The sequence below is a fragment of the Diabrotica undecimpunctata genome, chromosome 2 (assembly GCF_040954645.1).
Source record: "Diabrotica undecimpunctata isolate CICGRU chromosome 2, icDiaUnde3, whole genome shotgun sequence".
In the NCBI taxonomy this organism is placed as follows: Eukaryota; Metazoa; Arthropoda; class Insecta; order Coleoptera; family Chrysomelidae; genus Diabrotica; species Diabrotica undecimpunctata.
This window is the reverse complement of record NC_092804.1, coordinates 9,851,014-9,877,753: the sequence shown is the minus strand read 5'-3', so window position 1 is coordinate 9,877,753 and position 26,740 is coordinate 9,851,014. Positions and strand designations below refer to the sequence as shown.

At 32.2% G+C, this 26,740-nt stretch overlaps 2 protein-coding genes across 2 annotated transcripts in view; one reads left to right on the top strand and one right to left on the bottom strand.

The window, feature by feature from the left end:
• Rme-8 (receptor mediated endocytosis 8) overlaps positions 1–14,169 on the top strand; it is a 52,090-nt gene extending 37,921 nt beyond the window's left edge. Inside the window, exons 24-30 of the mRNA XM_072522227.1 lie at positions 404–625; positions 3,058–3,489; positions 5,862–6,139; positions 8,345–8,561; positions 11,411–11,596; positions 12,414–12,795; positions 13,203–14,169. Coding sequence (XP_072378328.1) covers positions 404–625; positions 3,058–3,489; positions 5,862–6,139; positions 8,345–8,561; positions 11,411–11,596; positions 12,414–12,795; positions 13,203–13,315 — 1,830 coding nt within the window. The 3' untranslated portion in view covers positions 13,316–14,169. The remainder of the gene's footprint in view (positions 1–403; positions 626–3,057; positions 3,490–5,861; positions 6,140–8,344; positions 8,562–11,410; positions 11,597–12,413; positions 12,796–13,202) is intronic.
• A 467-nt stretch (positions 14,170–14,636) lies between these two features.
• LOC140434162 (tyrosine-protein kinase receptor torso-like) overlaps positions 14,637–26,740 on the bottom strand; it is a 36,407-nt gene continuing 24,303 nt past the window's right edge. The window contains exons 7-13 of the mRNA XM_072522228.1: positions 24,785–24,969; positions 23,565–23,843; positions 22,274–22,472; positions 20,359–20,551; positions 19,573–19,708; positions 18,602–18,954; positions 14,637–17,742 (exon numbers count right to left, since the gene is read on the bottom strand). Coding sequence (XP_072378329.1) covers positions 17,565–17,742; positions 18,602–18,954; positions 19,573–19,708; positions 20,359–20,551; positions 22,274–22,472; positions 23,565–23,843; positions 24,785–24,969 — 1,523 coding nt within the window. The 3' untranslated portion in view covers positions 14,637–17,564. The remainder of the gene's footprint in view (positions 17,743–18,601; positions 18,955–19,572; positions 19,709–20,358; positions 20,552–22,273; positions 22,473–23,564; positions 23,844–24,784; positions 24,970–26,740) is intronic.

Below are 26,740 nucleotides of genomic sequence, written 5' to 3'. Positions count from 1 at the left end.
TTCTCTTGGTTGCTTCTTCCCGTTTCCCATTTATTTTTAAAATATCTAATATTTCTGTTCAGGTTTGTTTCATTCTCTCCTTTTGCTGAAATCTATTTGCTTCTTCGTTTTCGTAAATACCCTCGTTCTCATGGAATTTCATTCTACCATGACCTATATGTATACTTCACGTATTTGTCAGTGTTTTAAATTATTTCTTGAAATATTTATTTCTTCCTTTAAATCTCCAACTTAATGCCTTGTCTATATTTGAATAGAATATGTTTTGCGGTAACTTCTACTTACCTCATTTCATGTAATGCAATTCTAGTGATATTTGTCCTATAAAAATCCTATAAAAATTAATATTACTTCTTCCTTATATATTTTTGAATATCATTTCATTCAGTATATATTTTTATAGATATTGAAGATTCTTAATAGTAATACGGAGACTCCGTACCTGATTTGGGATAATGGAACGAGGGCTGAGCTTATGGATTTTTTGGAGACACAAAGGAATAATCGAAACCAAGGCGATTTCTATAATCCAAATGAATTCAAGTATTCCGCTCATGATGGGGAACACAAAATTGGCGATATATTTATCAAGATTTATAACGAACAACCAACGTATCCGATTAAGGTATGTATACTTTTGCTTCTATAAAATATTATATTCTAATTTTAAATGTCGAAGGTTAAACAAACAGCCAGCTATCTAAGGGCCACTCTGGCCTTCTCAATTCTGATGGGTCCACCCAAGTTTATTATATGTATTTTTGGCTGCTGATTACGAATTTTGAGAGTGGATTTCGATCCGAGTCGTCAAAAAATTGTTATGGCGGCACCACACTTCGCTATGTGTTATTCGTTATACGATAACGATATATATTATCGTACACCTTCGTATACGATACTAGCTCCTTCGCCATTCGAAAATCACCCATTTCCGGGAGCCTTATCGTAGCTGGGGCAGCAGCATCCTTGCCTTCTGGGAAGTGAGCGTCTAAGAGAGTCTTTAGTACCTCATCGTCAGTGGAAGATAGATTTTTACTGGGAAGACGCACTTGACCCACCCACGGAGTCAGATCTTTGGAGAGGGAATGATGGAGCTTGTGATCCAAAGAGATTTTTATCTCCTTAGCTCCGCCTCGACACAGGGGAAGACCCATGAAGTTATTGCTGAACTCCTCTCGAAAGAGTTTCCAGTCTGAAGCTCGTGGAAAGAGTTCCCAGTCTGCAGCATAAGACGAAGTGTGGACAGTACATTCGTCAATTATTTGCTTTGTTCACACGCATAAGCAAATACCTGAATAGCCTATCCGTCCACTTGTCGGTTGGTTGACACAATTCAAAGGACACGAATAACCGAATGTATGCGTCGATTGCCCAAACTTCGCACACACTGGTGGTGCTGCATTTTAAGATTTATTGTTAGTCAAATAAAAGGATAATATTCTAACAATATGCTAGTCAGTTTCAGTATCAATATCAGCTTTTTCACCAATTTGTTTCCATTGGAGAAAACTTTAAAAATAATAAGAATTAAATTAGAGAGGGATGATCCATTGACAACAAAACCAAACTGAATGTATCAGATATCATTGAACTACTAACACTTTGCACAGATAACACTTATTTTCAACTGGGTAATGATTTTTATAAACAAGATTTCGGATTATCCATGGGCTCATCCTTATTTCCATAATTGGCTGATATTTTCATGGATGAATTCGAACAAAACATTGTACATAAACAAGACCAACAACTCACAGTGTGGTGGAGATATGTAGATGATGTGTTTTCCATTTGGACTCACGGGCCAGAAGCAATGAATAAATTTCTGATGGACATCAGCAGCAAAGAAGAATCAATCAAATTCATCATGGAAAAATAAAACAAAAATTCACTTCCTTTTCTGGATGTGTTAATCACAAAAGAGGATACGGGCTATTTAACAAAGTTTACAGAAAACCCTCTCCAACACATTTTTAAATTGCCACCCAAACCACAATATAATTATCAAAAAGAGAATAATCAAATCATTACATGATGGAGCCCAAAACATCTGCTCTAATAAAAATGCATTTCAAGGGGAGAAAATCTACTAACAAAGGTTTAAAAAAAATTATTACCCATTATAATTTATAAACAAGTACTTTCACAAGATTGAAGATGTGAAACAACCACCACACCAACCAAAACATCACAAACAATCCAGAAATGTTCGCAAGAAGGGATTTAGAGATTGAAATATTACCATATTTAAAGGGCTTATCGGAAAAATGAAAAAGAATAGGAAATAAGTACATCACAATATTCAAATCAACCAATACACTGAGATCTGTTCTGTCCAAAACCAAACCTAACAACACACAAGAGAGATCAAATAACTGCATTTTTAAAATATGTAGGGGAAGCCGCAAGACCACTAGGTGTCAGGATAAAAGAGCATGAAACATACATTAAAAACAGAGACTTGCCTGGGACAATGAGCACAGAGTACAATGGAAATATGCATCAATAATCATTAAAAAAGCAGACATGGAAAAGAGAAAAATCAAAAGAAGCAGCTCTCATTCTGCTTAATAAAAATAGCAAACTCATCAGCAGAATGTAGCAGGCTCTGGTTGCCAATACTAAAAGAAGTCGGCAACAAGAATATACCAACATTAGTGGATTAATAGAAAGTCAGAGACACATTATTTACAATTATATATAATACATATATAACACACATAAACGCTCAAAATAATCAGAATTTAATATCACACTGAGGGTAACAACACCACCCTCAGAATTTACAACTAAAAGCATGGCTATTTGCCTACAAGATCGAGGCCAAATAAATCACTTGACTTATTTGGCCTCGATCTGAAAAATATAACCGCCAAACAACTATTGGTTATAATAACAGCTTACTAATTTAAAATAATCTTTTTTGAAAATGATTTCGGGAGTGGAAATCTGAATGTCAAATATTAGTTAGTTAAAAATGTAATTTTCATTACAATCAATTGTGGCATAATCCCGTATAAACACAATATTAAATATTATAATATATTTCTGTTTTAGGACCCCAAGGGCTTTGTGATAGAACTCCTAAATTACGTAAAACAACAATCCCCAGACCTCCTAAATTTAGTAAACATAGCGTTTTCTGTTACCATAGAAGATAGGTTAAAATATACTGTGATGACACTTGAAGCTTTAACAAATGTGATAAGAAACAACGTCGGCGTCGAGACACAATGCATCGGTCATTTTAGATTACTTTTCGGTTTACTCAACGTCAACTATATTCCAATCCAGAAAGGTGCACTAAACGTTATTTCATTGGTTACGAGAAATAACGACTGCATTACTGATATAGCTACCAGTGAAGTATTAGGTTATTTATTGTTGGTGATTTATACTCTACAAGATTCGCAACCGCAGACTTTGGAAGCTCTGTATGCGTTGATGGCAACTACCAAGATTGTGAAGGAAGCATTAAACAAAGGAGCGGTAAGATTTAGCAGATTTATATTCCTTTAATGTTTAGTTTTTAAAAAGGTAAAAGAAATAATAAATTAGACTTACTCACAATCAATTTAATTTAACCATCAGACGACCGGTTTCGCTTTCTACAATATGCAAAGCATCTTCAGGTCACGATACAAAGTTAAATAAATGCTGAAAATAATAAACCCATATTAGGGTGTTGTCTAATAAAGGTAAAACAAAGATAGGTGATATAAATTATATAAATTACAGTAATTATGCCAATATTACATGCCGGTACTCTATTAATTGATGGTTGAAAGAACATGGTTCAAACTATCTTGTATTGTTGATTGGAGAACTCAAGTCAACTATTGTAATTGTTTAACAGTAAACGGGGAAGTTCTTGAGGAGACAGATTTTATCCAATGAAGTAGAGATAGGTAAATGTAATTGTTTGTTTGATGAAAGTAATGTTCTATACCATTAAGTTCTTTAAAGTTATGTATTTATATTTATTCTGGAGATATATTTATGAAATGTGTGTTATTTGGAAGGTGACAACTGTCACCTTCCAAAACAAAAAAAAATAAAAATCTCAATAAATAACACACATTTCATAAATATATCTCCAGAATAAATATAAATACATAACTTTAAAGAACTTAATGGTATAGAACATTACTTTCATCAAACAAACAATTACATTTACCTATCTCTACTTCATTGGATAAAATCTGTCTCCTCAAGAACTTCCCCGTTTACTGTTAAACAATTACAATAGTTGACTTGAGTTCTCCAATCAACAATACAAGATAGTTTGAACCATGTTCTTTCAACCATCAATTAATAGAGTACCGGCATGTAAGTAATGTTTTATTTCTTTGTTTATTTATTAATTCATTACAGTTTAATAGACTATTTTACCAATTTGTGGGTCTTACCTTGTCTGCTTAAACATTTTATTCATTTTGAAAAACCACAGACATGTAATATTGGCATAATTACTGTAATTTATATAATTTATATCACCTATCTTTGTTTTACCTTTATTAGACAACACCCTAATATGGGTTTATTATTTTCAGCATTTATTTAACTTTGTATCGTGACCTGAAGATGCTTTGCATATTGTAGAAAGCGAAACCGGTCGTCTGATAGTTAAATTAAATTGATTGTGAGAAGTCTAATTTATTATTTCTTTTACCTTTTGAAATGGACTCACACAAGCAACACATTCATGGTTTAGTTTTTATTTTCTCCTTTTTTTTTTCTATAACCTTTAAAGGTCTTTTTATTACATTTCTGCTGAAGGTAATTATAAAATATAAAATGTAATATACATAATGGGAGAGTTGCTAGTGAATTTGTCAAAAAAATTGTTCAGAAATTTTTTGGAAGCATCAAACAGACTGACTCTGTGGTTTTTGTGGTTTTTATCTATTCTGCACTTATTCAAGACCCAGTTTCAGGTTGCATTGCATATTTCGATTCTTTTACCCAATTTTGAAACAGTATTTCTCATTTGCACTGGTTAATGCGTAACGTAGAGTTGCCTATCTCCTGCTTGAGTTTCCTTCTGTCGTTGACCTAGCCACACAATGTCTTTCCAAATGCGAAAAAACATAAATTTTTCGTTGGTCTCAATTTAGCTTATCTCAAAAGGAATTGAAAATTTCCATCCTCATTTCTTCTGTTAACTATCTGCAGTTTCTCTTGGAGGATTTTTCGCATAGTTTAGGGACAAATATGGATCTCAATTGGGTCTCTCTCTTTCGGTATTATGCCAAAATACATTATCTTGTCTCTAATGAACCCAACTTAAAACTTATCCTTCATTCGTAGCATTTTATTTTTGTTTCGCTTCTATTTACTTTGATCTGCATTCTTTTTTCTTTTTCTCCCTTCATCCATATTTCCATAATCAGAAATCTGCATCTGGATATCTGCTCAGTTTCATTTTTAGGCATTGTCAACTGAAAGTCTGTAGTTTCGCCAATGTTTTATAAAGGTATGTATTTATCTTTATCAAACTTTCTTTGATAAAGGTAAAGAGAGTGATGATGGATAGTGGTGATATAACATTTATTCAAGTTATTTAGTTATTATTCAAGTTTATTCAGAAAATAATGTATTCAATCCCACCTTATTCTCTCTCTACACTCCTGACTTAATTCGTTAGAAGTTTAATTCAGGTACAAGATATTTTCATTTAATTTTTTTTACGTTGGGAACAATTTTAATTAATAAACAGTTTTTGTATTGTCATGAAATTATTTTATTCATTAGAATCTCGATATGGATATTCTTCTGTTATAAAGTTTTTGTATACATAAACTTTTTTTTTATTTGAAACAACTATATAATTAGTAATAATTAAATAAACATTTGTTCAGGTAATCTATCTTCTCGATCTGTTTTGCAACTCAACAAATCCGAACGTAAGGCAAACGTGCGCGGAATTATTAGCGAGGATGAATTTGGATAAGTTGGTTGGTCCGAAAGTGAGATTAGCTTTAGGCGCTTTCCTGCCGCCGATATTCGCCGACGCCATGCGGGACAATCCCGAAGCTTCGGTGACGATGTTCGAGAGTGCCCACGAACACCCGGAACTTATTTGGGATCAAGATGCCAAAGATAATGTGTGCAAAGTGGTAGCTAGATTTAGAAGAGAGTAAGTGAACATTTATTATTATTTTTTAATATTGATATTATATTATTATATTACTTTATGTTTATGTATATCTACCTGACCAACAACATTTTACTAAATACAGATACTTTGAAATAGCATAACTGATATAGGTTGTCCTGTAACCTATAGTCTAAGATCCCACTGCAGAATCACTACGTTCATAACTTAGTTAATCAAACTCACATTTTTAAATACATTTAAAATTAAGAGAATACATTGATAGTAGGTTGCCAGTCAAAAAGTGGCAGCAAATATTTTTAATTCAATTAATAGTAATTAATTTTTGAACAAATATTTTATTTCGTTTATTTACTTTTTAAATAAAATACGCTGCTCTTAAAGTATGTGCATGTTTTTTATATCAAATTAAACCTAATTTTTTCTTAATATGATAATATAAGGTTTCCTGTGAAAAAATGTTGCAAATTAGGGTTCCCAGCTGCTAAAAACTCGAGGTATGCCAAAAAAATATATAAAACTTAGCTGCATCTGCGTTAAAAAAATTATGTTTGCCTGTTTTATAAAATAGAATAGAAATATGCTTTATTGTCACTGAAAGTTGTACAATTTTATGGACAAAGCTTACAAAAAGTAAAAAAAATAACAATAACAATTAAAATTTACTAAAACTACATAAATCGTCAATATCACAAAATAAAAGACAATAAAATATACAATCCATTGCAAAATTTAACTAAATTGCAAATTGCCTAATAAATCCTTACGAATTAATAAGTTTAAGTTGCTGATTGTGATACCCAAATATATATAAAAATACTTTTCAGATAGATAGACTAAAAAACTCTTCCACTGAATTATATGGTCTTTCAAATAGATAGCCTTTTGTCAATTTACGGAACTTAAGGAAAGAAGTTGTAGATTTAATTTGCAAAGGGAGATGGTTGTATAATTTTTTGTCGAATATAATATTGATTTGTTTACTAACTCAGTGGACGGGATCGGTAAATACACATCAAAAGTTTAAAGGACCTAAAAGCAGCAAGATCAGCTTCCACCTCAGTTGAACCAATTCCATAGGCATCGTTAAATTCTAGAAGGATTTTTCGTATACCTTCAGTCTTAGTGGAAAGTCCTTCGGAAGCCAAAAAGAGTTTAACTCTTGTGTTGGTGAATTCTTCGTAACATACTGAAGCAGGTTGATCGTTTAGAAAAGTAAGATGTTGTTTAATGGCTTTCAAGATATACGGTTCCCTATATATTTCTAGAAGATATAGACTGTTCGAGTTATTGGTTAATCTAAGTCTTGGTGGGGTCAAAGGATCCAGATTTATCGATGGTTCCAAAGTATTCTTCATAATGCATGAGAATGGAAAGCGTTCTTAGATTTGCAAATTTCGATGGCCTGCTTGTCTGTGACTATTTTTGTGTGTTTCTACATAAGTTGGTAATTCGTTATTATTACGTAACTTCCTGTATCACTGATTCGGGGAAGTAGCACAATTGTCCTGAGTTTACTGTTTCAGTTTGCAGCACGGAGATGCCACTCTTGCATGGGATTTCCTCCTTAACTCGATACCTAGACTAATGCTATCCCGATTGTCATTCTTAAATTGGACCGAGTCACGCATCTATATCACTCCGGAACTAGAAATTCCCACTTTCCGTTTAATATAATATTATTTTATGCGTTGTGATTCAACGGTATGTTTTGATAATTCAATTCAAATTATATTATTCATTTTTTGATGTAATAGTAATATAAATTGTAGTATTACAAAATATAAACATTGCCAAATTCAGAGCTAGACTAGGTGCCGCTCCAAACATTAAACCTAACACAAAAACGTGATTCTTAACATTAAATATTATTAAAATATAGTTTTTTTCATGTTAAACATGATAGGATATTTAACTAAATAAATAATTATGGCCCATTCTTAACAACTGCAACTGTATTTCAATTTTTTAACTTATTGTTTCAGTAGTCAATTCAAAATTAAAAGACATAATCGAACATGATTAAAACTGACTTCTCTAGAGATATGTGTTTGGTGGGAAATACGGCCGATAGATTTTAATAACCTAAAATTAGTCTCCATCACTTTCCTACCCATTTTGCATCATATATTAGTTTCTCTTTATTGTTGTTAACGTGAGCCCAACAAGTCTCACTCAATATCCTGTATACACTTCACACTCACATACGGTTTTGTTATGTTTTAGGCACCAGACTGAACAAAGCTGCAATCCTTCCATCCAGTGGAAGATGCCCGATACCAACGGCCTCACGAATCTCGCCACGCCCAACGAAGTTGTCGTTGGTGGTGTTTATCTGAGGATTTTCATCGCTAATCCATCCTGGAATTTGAGAAAACCGAAAGAATTCCTCACGGAATTGATGGAAACTTGCCTTAATCTTATGAGTAAAGACAAACCTAATGTAAGTATTAAACATTACCAAAGAACCTATTCAAGCTGGCACAACGCTAAGTAAAAATTATGATAAGTTACATTATGTTAATTACCCTAAATTTTCGAGATTTCTATTGTTAAGTTCAGTTGTAAGAAAAATTAAATTATGATTAAAATTAAAAATTTTGGTAAAAAAATACTAAGTAATGATTACTTGGTATTTTGGTTTAACAATAGTATTCGCTTTTTTACTTAAACAAGTTTTTGTTTAAGGAACAGCGCGACAGAAAATTCCGAATATAATGAAAGATAAATTCTTTAGGCTTACCATAAAAAAAATACATCTATAATGTATGTTATGCGATGGGCATTACACGTTAGGCAGTTGAAAAGAAAGAAATGCAACGAATAAAGTATACATTCAATTTTAAAACCAAACAATCCAGAAGATAATTCAAATTCATATAGACCAATATCTTTGACATAATGTGATATGGGTAAATTACTGGAAAACATTGTAAATAAAAGGCTTTTATGGACTCTTGAGAATCGAAACTTAATCATTCCAAATCAAAGTAATTTCTGTAGAAATCGGTCAAGAATGTACAATATTTTACCATTAACAAATGACGTACTTGTAGCTTTTGCTACTTGCAATATTTTTTGACATCAAGGGAGCATATGATACTACTTGAAAACACCTAATAGTTAAGACACCAAATAATTTAAATATCAGGAGACACTGCCTAGCGTTCATTAATCATTTCTTAGCCAATCGATCATTCCAACTTAAAACTAATGGTATGTTATCACCAAAAACAAAATTAGGTAATGGTATTCCTCAAGCATCAATTTTAAGCCCTAAACTTTTTTTGTGGCAATAAAATTAAATGATGTCTTAGCCAGTATGAACTCACCATTGAAAGGTCTCTTATTCGAAGGCGACCTTGTTATCTATGCGAGAAGTCAAAATATGGAAAACAGCACGAATATGCTACAAACGTCTTTACATCAACTAGAGAAATGGTCGCAAAGTTGTGGATTTCAATTTTCTACAGAAAAAAAAACACAATTTATATTATTTTCAAAGAAAAGCTACCCTAATCACCCTTCACTCTCACTATATAACAATCCTCTAGGTCGAAAAAATATAAAATTTTTGGGAATATTCATCGGCTAATGCGTGTTCCGTTAGAATTCTAGATACAATCCACAATACTGTACTCCGTATTGTTTTGGAAGTTTTCAGAACCACACAAATAGAAAGTCTGTGTTGCGAAGCAGCTGAACCATCACTCTGTTACAGAAGAATGTACTTTAAATTAACCTACGCAATTAAATCAAATGCAAATCCTTCAAATATGATCTCTCATCTCTTAACACCACCGTACCTCTTTGCTTTCCCGTTAGTTTTGAACCTGTTACACCATGAACATTGAGAGTACACCTAAAATAATAACTACCTTAATTTCATTGGACAAACATACTATTAACCATAATACAATATATCAAAATCTGAAAAACTTATTATCAAATACATATATATATATATATATATATATATATATGTATATATATGTATATATGTATATATATATATATATATAAATATATATATATATATATATATATATATATATATATATATATATATAAATATATATATATATATATAGATGCTTCAAAATCAACAGATGGCGTGGAAGTAGCAGTTGCCAATACACTACAGTATTCTTAATGCAGAATTATATGCCATATACAGGGTACTCACATATATTATATCCTTACCACAACAGAAATACATCGTTTTTACTGATTCACCAAATTCATTACAATCCATAGGAAAAATACACCCAGAGAATCACATTTTTGGAAAAATCAAACAAAATCTGATAGATACACAAAATTTTAATAAGGAGGTAATCTTCATTTGGATCCCATCACATATTGGAATTCGAGGTAATGAAGAAACAGATAAGTGTGCGCCTGAAGCCGTCAGCTCAGCTGACTATGATCGGAAAGTATGTGATAACGAATGATGTTTCAAGTGTTATACCAAATTACAGATCCCAAGTGAGTGGCAAAACCGGTGGCAATTTTCAGTGTCTAATCTTTCAATCAACAACAACTTTTGATCAACAATGATCTAAACAGATCATTGTTGAACTCGCCCAATACTCTTATATCTCTAGTTTACGATCATTCGGTCAATTAATGTGCTGTAAGAAAAAGTAATGCTGTGATGATTAATTTTTCGTGCGTTTTCTCTGCATAATATTGCCATCGGAACCATTAGATATGTTCTATACATATATCAAAGAAGTACATTACGATCAGAAATAAATAAATGTTTAAGATCCCAAGCACGAGAAATTAATTTTAATGTGTTCAAGTTTACTGCAGAAGTTAATTCAGATAGACATTTAGTAGATTTGAAAAAAGTACAAGAGCATTGGCATGGTTAATTTAACGGGTAATTAGTTTAATAATAAATTATACATAATGCATCATTATTAAACATTAATATACATTTAATATTATTGAATTTATGATTTGCTTTATTGACTACTATTTTCACCTCTTATATATTATATACTACTATTATATAATACTACTTTTATTTTAAATAAAAAATTATTTTCCAACTTCAGTCTCGGTAGTTCAGTAGTTTCTCAACAACTTTTGACATTTGGGGTAGGAGAGGCTTATTGGTCTGTATAAAGTTGCTTCTATAGGTGTTTTACCTGGATTAGTAATCATGACTATCTGGGTAAACTTCCACTTTATGGGAAAGTAATATCGAAAGGATTAGATTTCACAATTCAAAAGGAAAATGTGTTTGAGTAATATTCACAATTGTCACAATTTATTTTTCAGGTAGAATATTTAGAACTATGTACAACTGCCTTATGTGCTCTGCTGCAATCACAACCGGCTCTCTTAGATCTGGTACCATCTATGGGACACATTCCTAGATTATGTCGACAAATGGGATCTAATATTAGACAAATAGTTGTACCGAAATCTGCCATATGTATACTTAACTCATTATCCATGAGTACGGTAAGTAGATTTTGCGTTAATATTCAATATACCGTTTTCGAAATAAAAGAAATTATGACAGTTTATACTACAAATTATTAATTCTTAACTATACTTCATCTAATTTACTTGCCGTTGCCGTCATATTTAAAGATTTCTATTAATGTTAACTTACAGAAATACACAATAATATGTTTCATTTAATTTGTATAAATGCATTATAAAGCGTTTTTATGAAGAACATTTGTTCGGAAAACACTGTAACTGTAATCGAACGAAGGTGACATTTTGGTATAAATTGGTAACACTTATTTGACAGTTGCGGTTTTGACACTTTAGTTTTGTTTTTATTATTTACTATTAATTAAACTATGTTGTTTTTTAAACAAGCGGCTCAAATTGTTTTTAACAAGATTATTTTTTAACTCTTGTTTTGTTTCTATTTATTTACATTAAATATTAGTTCGTTTTGTTGTATAATCCACTTTTGCAATAATTATGTGACCTATTTGATTTAAAATGGATTCAGGAATTTTTTATACTTTGGCAACTATGTCAACTTCGTTCTCTGACGTAGATAATGACGTGCAACGGTTTGTAAATTAGATGGACTGTACGTGAAGCTTATTTTGCTTTTAAAAGTTAAAAGTTTGTAACTTATTTAGGAGTTATATAAAATGTAAGTATTTTAATTTGACATGTATGTGAACAAAATTAACTTACCTATTATTGAGGCAATATTGACAAAGTAGTTTGACATCCTCAAAAGAAAATATTAACTATCGTCTGACGAAATTATACATTATACGTTTTTTAACCCTTTATCATTTTATTTCAGATATGCGTTAGCGCCATTGCTCAATCGGACTGCATGCATCCTTTGAAGCAGGCCATGCAGGTACGAAAAGATATGGTAGCCGTGGCCTGTGAAGCGCTCAACAGGCTGTTTTCCAGTAATCAGGACCAGTTGATAAAACAGGCCTTAGATGTAGAATTTGTCCAATTCTTACTCACGTTATTAGAAGCTAGATTAGAATTAATCGATAATCCAGCCATGACTAAAGCACAAATAGTTAAAGCCCTTAAATCTATGACTAGAAGTCTCATGTACGGTGAGAAAGTAACTTCGATTTTGGAGAAGAGCAGCATTTGGTCGGAATATAAGGACCAAAAACACGATCTGTTTATTTCTAGTACTCCTATTTCAGGATATTTAACAGGTAAGTTTAAAGTTAGATAAATGTATTGTTATATTTATCTTAATAGTAACTAATTTTTGGCAGTATCGAAAAATGAAACGCAGTTCTCATAGGAACAGTTCTATCGAATATTGTAACCATTGGAAGTGATTGTTTGACTTATTTATTTTTGTGGTTATTTCTCTTGGATCAGGACTATATTAGTCTCCAAATATACAGACTGGTATTGTTTTGTTCATAAACATGCTTAAGGATATGTCCACTACTCCCAAAAGATCATTGTGATGGATAGAAGCCGATTTTGTTAAATCGTGTTTCATTCATCGTCATAAAATAGATGGCACCTCTTGTAGCTACGACGACTATCAGTCTATTTATTTCTTATGGAACTGCCGTATTTAGACTTATATATATATTTTTTATTTTAGCAGGTACACCTGCAACTGCTGGTTACTTGACACAGGGACCTAGCGCCAAAGTAAATTCCGCTCCACCTCCAGTAGACCGAGACGATCCGCTCATAAGAAATGACGGTATCTGACTTATGATCCATCGTTCCTGTGATTACGGTTAGAACAAAGAAAACAGTATGACGTACACTACTTGGTAAAAGTTGAATCGTTTCTATTCATTTTCCCTGTCTGTATTAGACAGATACTATCGTTATAATAATATAAATTTTTTTAGTGAATTTACAATTTTTGGTTAACATTTTTTGCGATCATCATTATTTCTCAGAAATTACGATTTCCATATATTGTTATATATATCTTAATAGTAACTAATCTCAAACAAATATGATTTCAATCGAATTGTTTGTCGAATTTATTGTCCAGTAAATTGCATTGGTATTAATGTAGCCATCAGGGGAGATGCGGAAGATATGAAACATCGACATCTTGTCGTTATTCATAGAAGAGCGGGAATAGGAGAAACTGTCAAATATACTTTTGTGGAAAAGAGAGGAACATGTAGTACACACACATATATACCTAGTAGCAACGATGCATTTAGTATACTTCACTCACGATTCGAATATATATATATATATATATATATATATATATATATATATATATATATATATATATATATATATATATATATATATATACAATTGTTTTCAGTGTGGATAACCGTTGAGAATTTGGTTCCCTTTTAACACAGTATCAATACGTTGAGGTTTGAAATAAAAGTATATGACAGTTGAGCTATGACACATGACACGTACGCAATGACATGCCAAGGTGATAAAAATCTTTGTTATAATGTACATTTTACTAACCATGTTCTAATATATATCTAATAAAATCTAATAATTTAATAAATAGTAACAAAATTGAAGTATTAACCAAAAGTGTACGTCATATTTTAAAATCCACGCCTGATAAACTATGAACACATTCCCGAAAAAATATTAAGCAATATAAGACACTTGAAGAAAACCACCATTGGATTTTTAATTATTGTTTTATTTAAGGAATGAAAATGATTACAAAAAAAGAATGTATAATGTATAAATATGTATAAAAGTGTATATTAAATAGGTATAAAAATGATTTGTATGTGCTAAAAGTTATTTATACTATTCATTTTAAAAATATATATTTTCTATTATATCTAGATTAAATCTGAATACTAAAGTGATACTTTTGTTTCTAACTCTTTTCAAGAGTTTTATTTGTACAAAATATAGTTTTAAAATTAAGAAATACGTCGTTTTTTTAACCCACAGTTAACATACATTTATTACATAGAAGGGACATAAACAATAGACGTACTGGTACTCTAGCTGTAAATATTAAATTTTTCTCAAGAATATCGTAAGGAAGGGAAAATAATTAAGCATTTTTTGGGCGAGTCTGATCGGTTAAGGTCAAACACTACATTTAAGTTCTGTTCGTTTCCTATTTACCAGTAATTTCCTAACTTTTGATGGAAATCGTAAAATACATAGTTTGTGGTTACTCCTCTTAGAAAAGATAAATAGCTTTTTTGGCTTATTAGACACTTCGCTTCTGATCGGTTAAGGTCAAACACTACATTTAAGTTCTGTTCGTTTCCTATTAACCAGTAATTTCCTAACTTTTGATGGAAATCGTAAAATACATAGTTTGTGGTTACTCCTCTTAGAAAAGATAAATAGCTTTTTTGGCTTATTAGACACTTCGCGCTCAAATTGGTTTGTTATTTGAAAGTCAGTTTATTCATTTTTTTTTTTAATTAAAATTACAAGTTGTTTATTTTATAAATACATATTATTTAACGCAATTTTATCTAAGTGTAATTTTATTAGTTTTTGAGGTTGTGACTACCGAGCTCACCGTGCCCAAACTCGTTTTAAAGTGCTTCTCTTCTGCTACAAAATTTCATCTAAAATGTACAGAAAGATCTACGATGTGAATTAAAAAACAATGTTGATGGAATTAGGGAATATATACTTAATTATGAATTAGACGAACGTGCACATAATGAGTAGACAGGTGACATCGATGAGCTGAAGAAAAATGAAAGTAATCTATTATGACAAAGTATGGTGAACACATATTCTCTGATTAAGAGGATTCTTCAGTTGGCGATATAAAGTTTTATTTAGAAAAAGTGGTAAAGCAAGAGAGTTGTTTTTAAAAATTGCCCACACTAATAATCTCCACAAGGAATTCAAAAAGGCGAAGATAATCGCCATTTTAAAACCTGTCAAATTAAATGACAAATAAGAAAACTTCGAACGCATATTTTTACTGGGCTGCACCTATAAACTTTCGGAGAAACTTATTTATAACAGAATGGTTGGCTGAATCTTACATAACCTACTTGCGGAGCAAGCTCGTTTAAGATCCAATTGAAGTTGTTATGACCAGGTACTAGCACTACTAACCTATATCAAATTCGGCTTTCAGAATCGCCACAAAACATCCCCAAAATTTATAGACCTCACTGCAGGTTAATACAGTGTTGTGAGAAGGGCTGACAAAAGTTTTTACAAATAATTCCTTGCAAAACAATTGCTCGTTTAATCAACCAGATATTGTCTGACAGTACAGTCCAAGTTGTTATGTAATATAAGTAACAATGGGCTCCCACAGGGCTCATTCCGTGTACCACTTCCTTTCAATATATACATATCGGATCTTCCACATATCAGTGATCGTTAATTTTCCTATGCTAACGATACAACACTTGCGACCAAACATAAATTCATAGAAACCACAGAAAAAACTTTAACCTGAGTTTTAAAAACTATGGAAGAATATTTAAAAAAATGAAGATTGAAAACAAATTTTCTCCTAAATAGAAATTGTAAGGTAAAACTAAACGGTCTTCTATCTAACGTGAGATGTGGTAATCAGCCCGACGTTTTTCCTTATAGCTATTAATGATATAATCAACTCAAAGAGAATTCAAGCAAGAATGTACGCGGATGATCTTATAATATTCTTAAAGGGAAATATAAAGAACATGGCAAAATTGCTACAAAATCAACTCAATAAGGAGTGGTTTTGCTTAATCTAAAACTCACTGCATCATATTCTTAAAGAGACCAAAGCAGATAAAGGAAATATCTACTTTAAAAATTGGGGGTCAGACACTTAGTATGTAAAAACAATTAAATATCTAGTTTTAATATTTGGTCAAGCTCTAACCTGGAAGGACTACAGCAAATATATTTCAGCAACAAGTTAAGAAAGAACCTCTTGAAATGTCTTTCTAGTATGAACTGAGGAGCGGATGGTAGAACTCAACTTATCAGGTGATCACCACGCGACTGCTGCTTGGTTGTAGTCGTCTTACGCATGGACATCTGATGACTCGAGATCCCCACCCGGAGTGTTATGCTTGCGAGACCCCGCTAACAATAAAACATCTAGTGAAGTGCCCGTTACAAAGAGCAGAAAGAGGTGAATTCGGAATCCCGGAGAATTTGAAAGAACTATTCATTAAGTTTCAAATCATTAATTATTCAATATTTAAAAGCAATAAATCATTAATACAATTAATATTTGTAAATAATTAATACAAAATTTGATTGTTGTACTATTCTATGGATGTTAATATTTTTTTCTCTAATAGCCATAATGGCTGATGCGCGTTTGTAAATAAAAAAAGTCATAAATTTAAATGCAAGTAAGATTCAACACAAAAATAAAGGTAAGGAACATAAAATGAGTCCCGCATTACTAACCAGCACGTCCAATCCTATAGTTTAAAAATCGTTTACATTTATTGGTTATATTTTTAAAATCTATTATTTTGGTATTCTTCATAGCACTTTTCATCAAAAAATAGTGTCAGCCATTTTTTTCGAACAGTCATTTTGTAAACAGGTTAGGTTAGTAATATAAATAATATAGATATTTAATTTAAAAAATACCAAAGAAAGTCTAGTTATTGAAAAAAATAAAGTGCCACTATTAGCAAATAAATTTTTTTTAATCGATTAATACCTGTACAAAAAGTAACAACGGAGCTGTGTTGTTATGGAATATGTAATTCTTTATTAAATAAAAAATATTTATTTAATAAATATTTTTTTATAAATTTAAAAACCAGTATATAGGACATATAATATATATTATACGTCATTGTCAAATCTGTCTACGAAAAACGTGGCGGCTGAAAAGTCCTATTAACAAGATGCAATTGTTTGTACTTATGCAATTTTATCTCAAAATCTACCAGTACGTCCAGTCCCATTGTTTATAAAATATTTTACATTGATTGGTTGCCTTTTTAAAACCTACAATTTCGATTCAAACACTACCTATAAATAAAATGATTAACATGCAATTTTATCTTTTAATATTATCTTCTTTAACTGTAAAATCTTTATATTTGTAGGCTAGTGAAGGATCTAAAATTAAATACTCTGTGAACGAAGAAAGTATATCATCCAGATTCTTTTTTAACTCTGTAAAGGAAGGTCGGCTGGTAGGTTTTTCAATCCAACATTTACACATTATGACGTATCTGAAAAAAATAACGTGTGGTTTATACTCTATTCTAAAAGCTGGTTTGATAAAAATAAAAATCAATTAGGAGATAAAACAAAGCGGAAAACAAAAAATTAGAAAAAATGAAAAATATCAAACAGGAAATATGAATATTTAAAAAGGTATTTAATAAACAAAAAACAAGAAGTAAAAGAAACACGAACACCACGTGCTTTGTAAAAGAAACACCTTAAAATTGGTGGTAACTCTGGGTCCAATATTGTATTACTGGTCACATACTGTTTGCAGTTTTTCGCACGAGTATTATTAAATAAAATAAAGTGTTTTTATATGAGGTATTCCCTACAAAGGGCGAAAGAACTAGCAAAGAATATAGACGCTATAGCATATATATATATATATAGCTATATAAGCGTCTATATTCTTTGGAACTAGGTAAAGGATACAATTTGTGGTATGTCTGCGATTAAAATGACAACAATTTAGGAATGTAGTCTTGAATTAGCATCTAATTCGCCCAGATTTATTTCCCAGATTTTATGGTCTAGGTATATGTTTTCTTTGTTATCTAAATGTCCTCGTACTTGCTTAATAATCTTGAGTAAATGCTTGAGTAACGTACCAGGGGCGTAACATGTATAGGCAAAAATCAGTATTGGATAGATAATTAATTTTATAGAAAAGAATGCCTCACATATCGGTAATTTTAACAATAAAGTTAGACTTAATTGACTTTCTGATTAGATACACCAAACTAAATATTATTCATTTATTTAACTCATATTTACCAATTAATATTCACATAAACAAATAGTTTATATATTTATTAGATTTATAAAACGTAATAAGAAAAATGAAAGAAAGAGCATGCTTACAATTCATCAGAGCAATTATCAGGTTTTGCCATTCTATATCCTTTCTTTAACATTCCCATAATATCCTGAGTAGGTATTCCAGGATACGGTGTCCCACCCAAGGTGGTAATTTCCCAGAGAAGAATTCCAAATGACCAAACGTCGCTATGGGTTGTGTACATCTGATGGGTCATGGATTCCAGAGCCATCCAACGTATCGGCAATTTTCCTCCTGACGATTTGCAGTACATGTTGTTGTAATAGACGTCACGACTTAGGCCAAAATCGGATATTTTTACTTTATTGTCGTCGGTAATCAATACGTTTCTGGCAGCTAGATCACGATGAATTAGTTTGTAAGATGATAGAAATTCCTAAAAATCGAGAAAATATTCTTAAACGTCATAAGATATAAAATGTAACAATATATTGTTCAGACAACGAAGCAACGATATGAACATGGAAAGAAATATAGAAGATCTTTTTCAAGATGAAAGACCCAGTTCAACAATATCAGAAGAACCAGACAGTGGACCAATGATAATAAATGAAAAGGTACTATATGCGCTCAAGAATATGAAAAACGGAAAAACTGATCCAGACGCGATGCCTGTTGAACTATTAAAGTTGTTAAACAAAGATGATACACATGTGCTTATGAAACTTTTTAATACGGTCTATGAAAAGGGAGAAATACTGGATGCTTGGGTGACTTCTACTTTCATTGCAATCCCAAGAAAAACAAGGAATGTAAAACTCATAGAACAATAAGTTTAATGAGCCATACACTGAAGTTATTTTTAAACGATATACAGATAACTACATTATGGATTGAACCTCCAAGACTCTGGAGGACTCTTTCCTTGTTATGGAACTTTAGGTAATCTTAGCTGGAGTATTTCCCAAAAAATTTCGTACGTATCTGGACGTCCGCTAGCAGTATGGGCTCATTTTTATTATTACTACTTGTATTATAAGTTTTTTTTACTTACCATTCCCAGAGTAACTTGTCTAGCGAAAGAAATAAGATCTTTGGGTTGAGGAATATCATCGAGATCAAGTTGATCAAATTCGTACATTTTATTGAATACCGATTTTTCTACATAATCATTTCCTTTTATAAGATTTCTAAAAACAGTTAAAAGATATTTGATTTATTTAAGTTATTTTTAAAAGGATAATAATTTTAATATGAAAAATTTGTATTTGAAAATATTTCGAAATAAAAAGAGTTCATCTTATACTTTTAACTTAAATACGATTTCTCGAATTCTAGACTTCCATCAAATGCGTCTCCAGGTCTTTCATAGACTCAGGTATGTTCAGAGGATAGCTAGCTAGCTCACTGTCGCTTGGTCGTGTGTTAATGTGTTTTCTTCGGTTGATTTTGTCTGTGTAACCTGTTTTAGGTGGCATTTGCCACCTCTTCAGGACGTGGTTTATTTTGGATTGGGTTGTGGCACTGGTCTGTGTCGTTGGTCACTAGTGGTGTTTCGGTGGTGATGTTTTCGATGTCGTGCGGAGGAAGAGGTCGTCTTTAGAGGGTGGTCAGAGATGAAATGGTTTGGTGCTAAAACGGTTCTTTTCAGAGGATCAAAGGATCAGATTGGCTTGAGAGGATCAAATTGGAATATTTAAATATGAAACCCAGCAATGCCAATACAGGTGGCTGTTCACCCACTCTTGATTTCTCCCGCCGCGCGGATAAATATAATATAATCTAACAATTTCCTTATTAAGTAATCATTTACACAGAAAAGTTGAAAATAATTACTTACGCTTTTAACATTTTGTCTGCAGCCACTCTTAAATAGGTTTGCAGATCGCCTTTTGGACAATATTCTACAACTAAAAGAAGCTGCCCTTGAGTAACGCAACCGATCATCGATACTAGATTAGGATGAACCGGAACAGCTTTCATTAATTGGATTTCTTGTTGGAATTGTTGGATTTCTTCAGAAGTTGGGTTTTCTGAAAAATATATAATAGCATATTCAATATTTTAGCCGCACACAGTAAACTTCACTACTATAATTTTTATTTTTATTTATTTAAAGTTTTCTAAGACGAATACTAAAACAAGATTAATTTACATATAAGGTTTATTTATTTAACCGTACAAATATATTTATTAGAAAAATCTAATTGCTCTTATATATAGTCCGCTTCTTTCTGCGCAACGTTTCTGGAATTCTCGTGAAGTCAGGACAGCCGTAGAATTTCTCCTAACGCCGAGAAGGTTAGATCAGGGGCGTAGCAAGGGACTATCTTTCAATAGGGTTTTAGATAACTTAAGATATGACAGAACAGACCATTTTTTGACAAACATTCCCAATAATAAGAGGCGTCGATGTACCGGAGAAGGTTGCACTTCGTAGAGAAGTACCGGAGAAGTATTTCGTACTAATTGTGTCAAAGGTGATGTAGGATTATGCCTACAGCGTAACATAATGTTTCATAGCCCACAGTTATAATTTACTTGTCCAATAATTTGTTGTATACCATAGCTAGCGTTACCAAAACGTAACGCCATTTTTTGAAAAACCTATATATATTTTGAGGAAAATACTTGTAGCAATATGTTTAATAAAGTGTTTTGACCAATATATCTGATGTTTCATTTACTATTTTTGCAAAAAAATCCGCCGTTGAAGGGTTAAGCAGAAGAGTTCGAGAGGAGCTCGTTAGTGTAGTATACAGGTATATCATAAGTGGAAGGACTAGTTTGAAAGTCAAAGCACTTCGATTTCCTCTCATAAAATGAATAGTAGATACCATTTTCAGGGAGACATGAGACAGTAATGGCAGCATACAATAAGAAAATTTACGATAAATCGCTTTAGGGAACCAGAAATCTATATCATCTGGCACGATTTGCCTTAGCTCCGAGTTATCATCATGTGAGAAACAGGCTATAAAGGCAACGTTTTTCTAAGCTAGCTTGAGTACTTCTCTAGAGTGCAGCAAATTGTTGTTATAACCGAAATCTGAGTAGAAAACATCCCGGGTTGATCTTTGAGAAAATTCATGCGGTTTTTTCAGTTTAAATTAGTTATTTAGGCACTTAGCGCATCAAATATTCGAGGACTGGAATATTCCTTGTTTACTGTTTGGAATTCAAAGATATTCGAGAACACTAAATCTTGTTTTATTTATAGCTGTTTTCTAAATTAGTATAAAAAGGATTATACACAAACCATACGAATCTTCTAATATAATCTATTGACTTTTATTAATTTTGTGCTTAGCATTGTAATGTTTTGTGGCATTGTATGAATAGCATTATTATTAATTATTCGATCGTGTACGAACTCATCACTTTATAGCCCCCTATAAAATTATTGGACATTCCGAGACATAGCAAACTGGCCACGGGCACCTTTTGGAGACCCGTAAACTGATCACGTCTCACGGCAGATAAGTAAACTCATTACCAGCATTTTTGCCTCAAAGCGCTGGTTTCTAACGCGGAAGATTGTCTATTAGCTGTTACTCTTCTTGTTGTCGCGGTAATCTATTAAATTCAGAAATTATTTGAAGCAAATTCCTTTAAAATTATATATTTATATCGAGTGTCTCATAGTGAGTAGCCTATTAGATATATCTGCCAGTATAAATGGATTTGAGATCTTAAAATTCAGTTGCATAGGTTTTCGATAATGAACTTTTTGATGAATATAGGTAAATACTTACCTCGTAACATTTTGATAGCAACTTCTATTTCCTTTTCTTTAGTTTTCATATACCAGCCTTTTCTTACTACCCCAAAAGCACCGTTACCTAAAACTTCTTTTATTGTCAGCTTGTTCACATCAATTTCCCATTCATCTGCTTTCATGGGGATGATTATAGCTGTGTTTAAGTTACCAGGTATAAATTTATTATTGCTGTCCTATAAATAAGATTGTTTAAATTCCCCATAATCGTTTGAAGTTGTGAGTTGAAAAACATACTTGTCACTTGTCATACTTATAGTAAGAATATGGTTATTAATAAAGGTTTAAAAACTACTGAATATTTTAATAATCCTACACACAATATAAAACATGGCGCTGCTAATCTAATAATAAAGATAAAAGTGTGTAAGGACGGTACGTATTATAAATATTTTTAAATCCGTCTATAAGAAAAACAAAAGTGAGGTTACGTTCATAAAAACAAGGCGTGCAATTGAATATCAGACATGACATGGACCTGTACAAATCTCCCAAGGATATTATTGTTGATGAGAACATTTTTAATAATTTGAAAACATTTAAGCAAAGCTATGACATCTGCGACGGATATAACGGTATCTGGTAGGAATTTCAAACTAGTTGAAGTGAAGGCTGCAATATGACTGAATTTTATGGGGAAGATGGCCTAGAACTATTCTAGGCCATCTAGTAAATCTAAGAAGAAATGTAATATTTGAGAGACCGGAAAGAAAATGAAGTTATTTTGTTAATTTTTGTCTCAGATGAGAAACGGCCTCTGTTGCAGAATGTTTCATAAGAGAGACCGGAACGAAAATGAAATTAATTTTGTTAATTTTTGTCCCAGATGAGAAACGGCCTCTGTTGCAAACACGATTATATACCGTGGGTCAAATTCGCTTGCATGATCTGTAGTAAAAACATGCTGTGCACCAATCTGCTGCACATGGGGCATAATGTGTTAACGAGGAAGACGAAATAATACGAGACCAAATAGCACTAGGTGTAAGTTCCAGAAACCTGAAGAGAAATTATTGAGAAAAGCACTTAAAATTAGATGATGCCATTAAAATTTGCCAAGCTACATAAATTTGCCAAAACCAAGTAAAAGGCATTGGAAATAATGTAGATGAATAATTGATGATGTAGAAGTAATGTATGTAAATTTGCTTACATTTCGAGATATTGGCAAATATGTCATCTTCGAAGGTACCATTTTTATATAAAATAACTGCCTGAGGAATGTTGTTACTATATTTGCGACAAATTAACTAATTAGTTACACTTACCTCGAAACTTTTTTCCCGTTTCTTTATTCTTAAAATAATAAAGATAGTTGCAGTTATCATAAGCAAAACAATTAATGCGGCTACTGGAGCAATAATAACTGTGAGATTGTTTGATACTTTTGGAGGAGGATCAAGAACCTGCTCACTTTCGTTTATTTTTACAACTGTATGCCGCTCGATATAAGCAGGTTTACTGGCACCACGTGCAGAGTAAGCTACTAGAGATACTCCATAATTCGAAGGCAGTGCTACATCAAAAAATGTAAAATTCGTGTGATCCTGTAAAAATATAAGAAATATTGGTATTGTTTCACGAACAACATATGGACATATTTAAATGGAGCACAGAAAGAAGTATGGACAATATTAAGAAATACAAGGAAGCCTGTCAATTGATTATAACAGATAACTTTAATCACTATTAAGACTTGGGAAGATTACTTTAGAGCTCTATATAATACACACGCAGGTGCTAAAATGGCAGAAGCATAATTAGATTAAGCACTCTTCTCAGTCCTTCTTACTCAACACCGATCCACTTAACCTACCGTTTTCTCTATACGAACTCTTCTATACAATACGTAAAATCAAAAGATGAATCCTCTTAATTAAAACAAACTGACTGCGGTCGTCAACGTTGATGCCGGTGAACGGAAATAAATATTTCGCGTCTTTCGTATAGGCAGAACGAAGAAAGATCTTTAGTCAATACCCAAAGATCGGCGAGCGGTCGATCAATGCTCGCTCGAGATTCGATCGCAGAAACGGTAACGGACGACGGGCTCTGATCAATACTCAAAGACCAGGGTAGAAGTTCTTGCCAGATCAATACTCCGGATCGAACTTAGTTATCGTCGTTTTTCATGGTATTTTATACTTTTGGCCGGCATTTCATCTCCAGCACATCGATGGTAGTGGTTTGTTGTTGGTGGAAGTGCGCGAATACAGAGAGCTCGCTGCTGGCTGGCGATGACGGCCTTCGGCGGCGACATCGTAGCATATGTTGTTTACATTCTAAAAGATTCTGCTGCTGGACCAGATGTCATTCCCCCAATATTTATTTAAAACAGTAAAAAAGCAGTACCAAAACTTGTAAAATTTGAAGAAATAATCTAAACATTGTCCAATGACCAATAGCTGTGGACACTTGTAAATTTAGATACAAAAAATTTAGTCAACAAATATGGTAGAGATTTACGGACGAATTAAATAAAACTTACCCCCGAAATATTATGTGAGACCAATATGTAAGGATTTTCACTATCAATAAATAAAATGCTGATAATATAACTAGACGGTGGATAGTTTGGTTCTTTCCATTGCACAGTAACATTGTAATGTATAACAGATCTTAAATTTCCCAAAACGTTTTCAACAACTATTACATCTTCTGGATCTTCAGGAACTAAAATCAACATAAGTCTATCGATATTCTATTAGAGTGCGAGAGTAATTTGGCCACCCTCCCCAAAATCAATATTCATAGAAAGTTTATAAGCATTTGTAAATAAAAAAGTTGAAATAATCTTACGTAAAAAAAAACAAAATTGTAAGAAGTATATAGAATTCTATATAAAAGCAATAAATACATAAATATACATACATGACTAGATGTTAACGCATCTACTATTAAGTTATACATTAAATTTTGCTTTTCTAGCCTTTTTTTAAATGTCAGACACATTCATAGACAAATAATAAAAGATAGACTGATCACTAGCCCGTTCCCCAAGTGCGACAGAGAAAACTGACGCAAAGCAGCCTCTGCATCCCTTTGTAATGAGCCGAGTTTATTTACCACGTGACATTCTCGGTCATTTATCCTTGTCAAAATATTCTTACTTATATGTGAAGGTTTAAAGATTATAAAACTTTTTGTAGAATTGTAATTCATTTAATAGTTTTTTAGAAAAAAATCCCAAAAACTACCTTTAAGGCATTTTGTCAACAAAAAAATGCAAAAAACTCAAAAAGAAGCATTGTTCGAAAAATTACCAAGAGAGAAAAAGTATTTACTTCGATGAGATACATATAAACAAATTTTACTCGAGGCGATTCGAAAAATTGTTACGGGCATGTACAAAGAATGCCAGAGCATAGGTGGCCGAAAAGAATATTAAACTGGGACCCGCCGGGAAGAAGACGGAGAGGAAGACCTGCTACAAGATGAAAAACATACGTCGGAAATGCTATGATAGATAGAGACCTCAGAGAAGGTGACTGGGAGAATAGAATGCTATGGAGGACGAAAACGGCGAACTCATAATGGGAAAAGCCGAAGAAGAAGAAGGTATATTTCGTTTCTTAGCGTATTTTTATGGGAAAATCGCTCGCCTATAATATGTCTATGGCCACAAGTAATGTTAAGAACATAAGGTATTGATGAGTAAGTAGTTGATACCGTGAACAGACAAAGTCCCAAATGAAAAAATACTACGGAGGATGAACACAACCGTGGATTTGCTAAACATCATGAAGGGCCGTAATCTGCAGTATTTGGAACACATAATGAGAAATCAATGCAGATATGAGCTACTACAATGCATTTTGCAAGGTAAAATTGAAAAAAAATGCCCCAGGACAAAGAAAAATATCCTGGTTTGCTAAACTGAGAGCATAGTATAGAAAAACCTCAACAATATTGGGTACACAATTGACAATTTCATCATATAAATCTTGACCTACCATATCTTTTTCATTTTTCTCTGGATCACATAAAATATTTTCAACAGCTTTACATTTTGCAAACCTAATTGATTTATCCGTTTAAATGAAACTATATAGGACGTTGAGAGAATTAAACAATGTACCATGTTGCTTTATTTGTTACCTTTCTTCCATCTTTACACTCGTAGTCAGATATATGCTTTTTCGTTCGGGGCCTTACCATATTAATCGCTGCAAATGACGGGTCGCAATCAACAGCTTTGACAATTTTTTTGGCCTGTTCTAACATATCGTTAAAACCTCCATTTGTTCCAATATTAGATATATATGTTTTGGTGTGCTTCTTTGCTCCTAGATTAAAATAATAATAATAGTGTAGCATCGGATTCCTGTATCACTTTACTTGCAATATTAGTATTTGTTAATACTATACCATATAATAATGGAGCTAATACATTATCTTTAAAATAAAATTTCTTTGGAAAATCATATTTAATAGAAATTAAGTG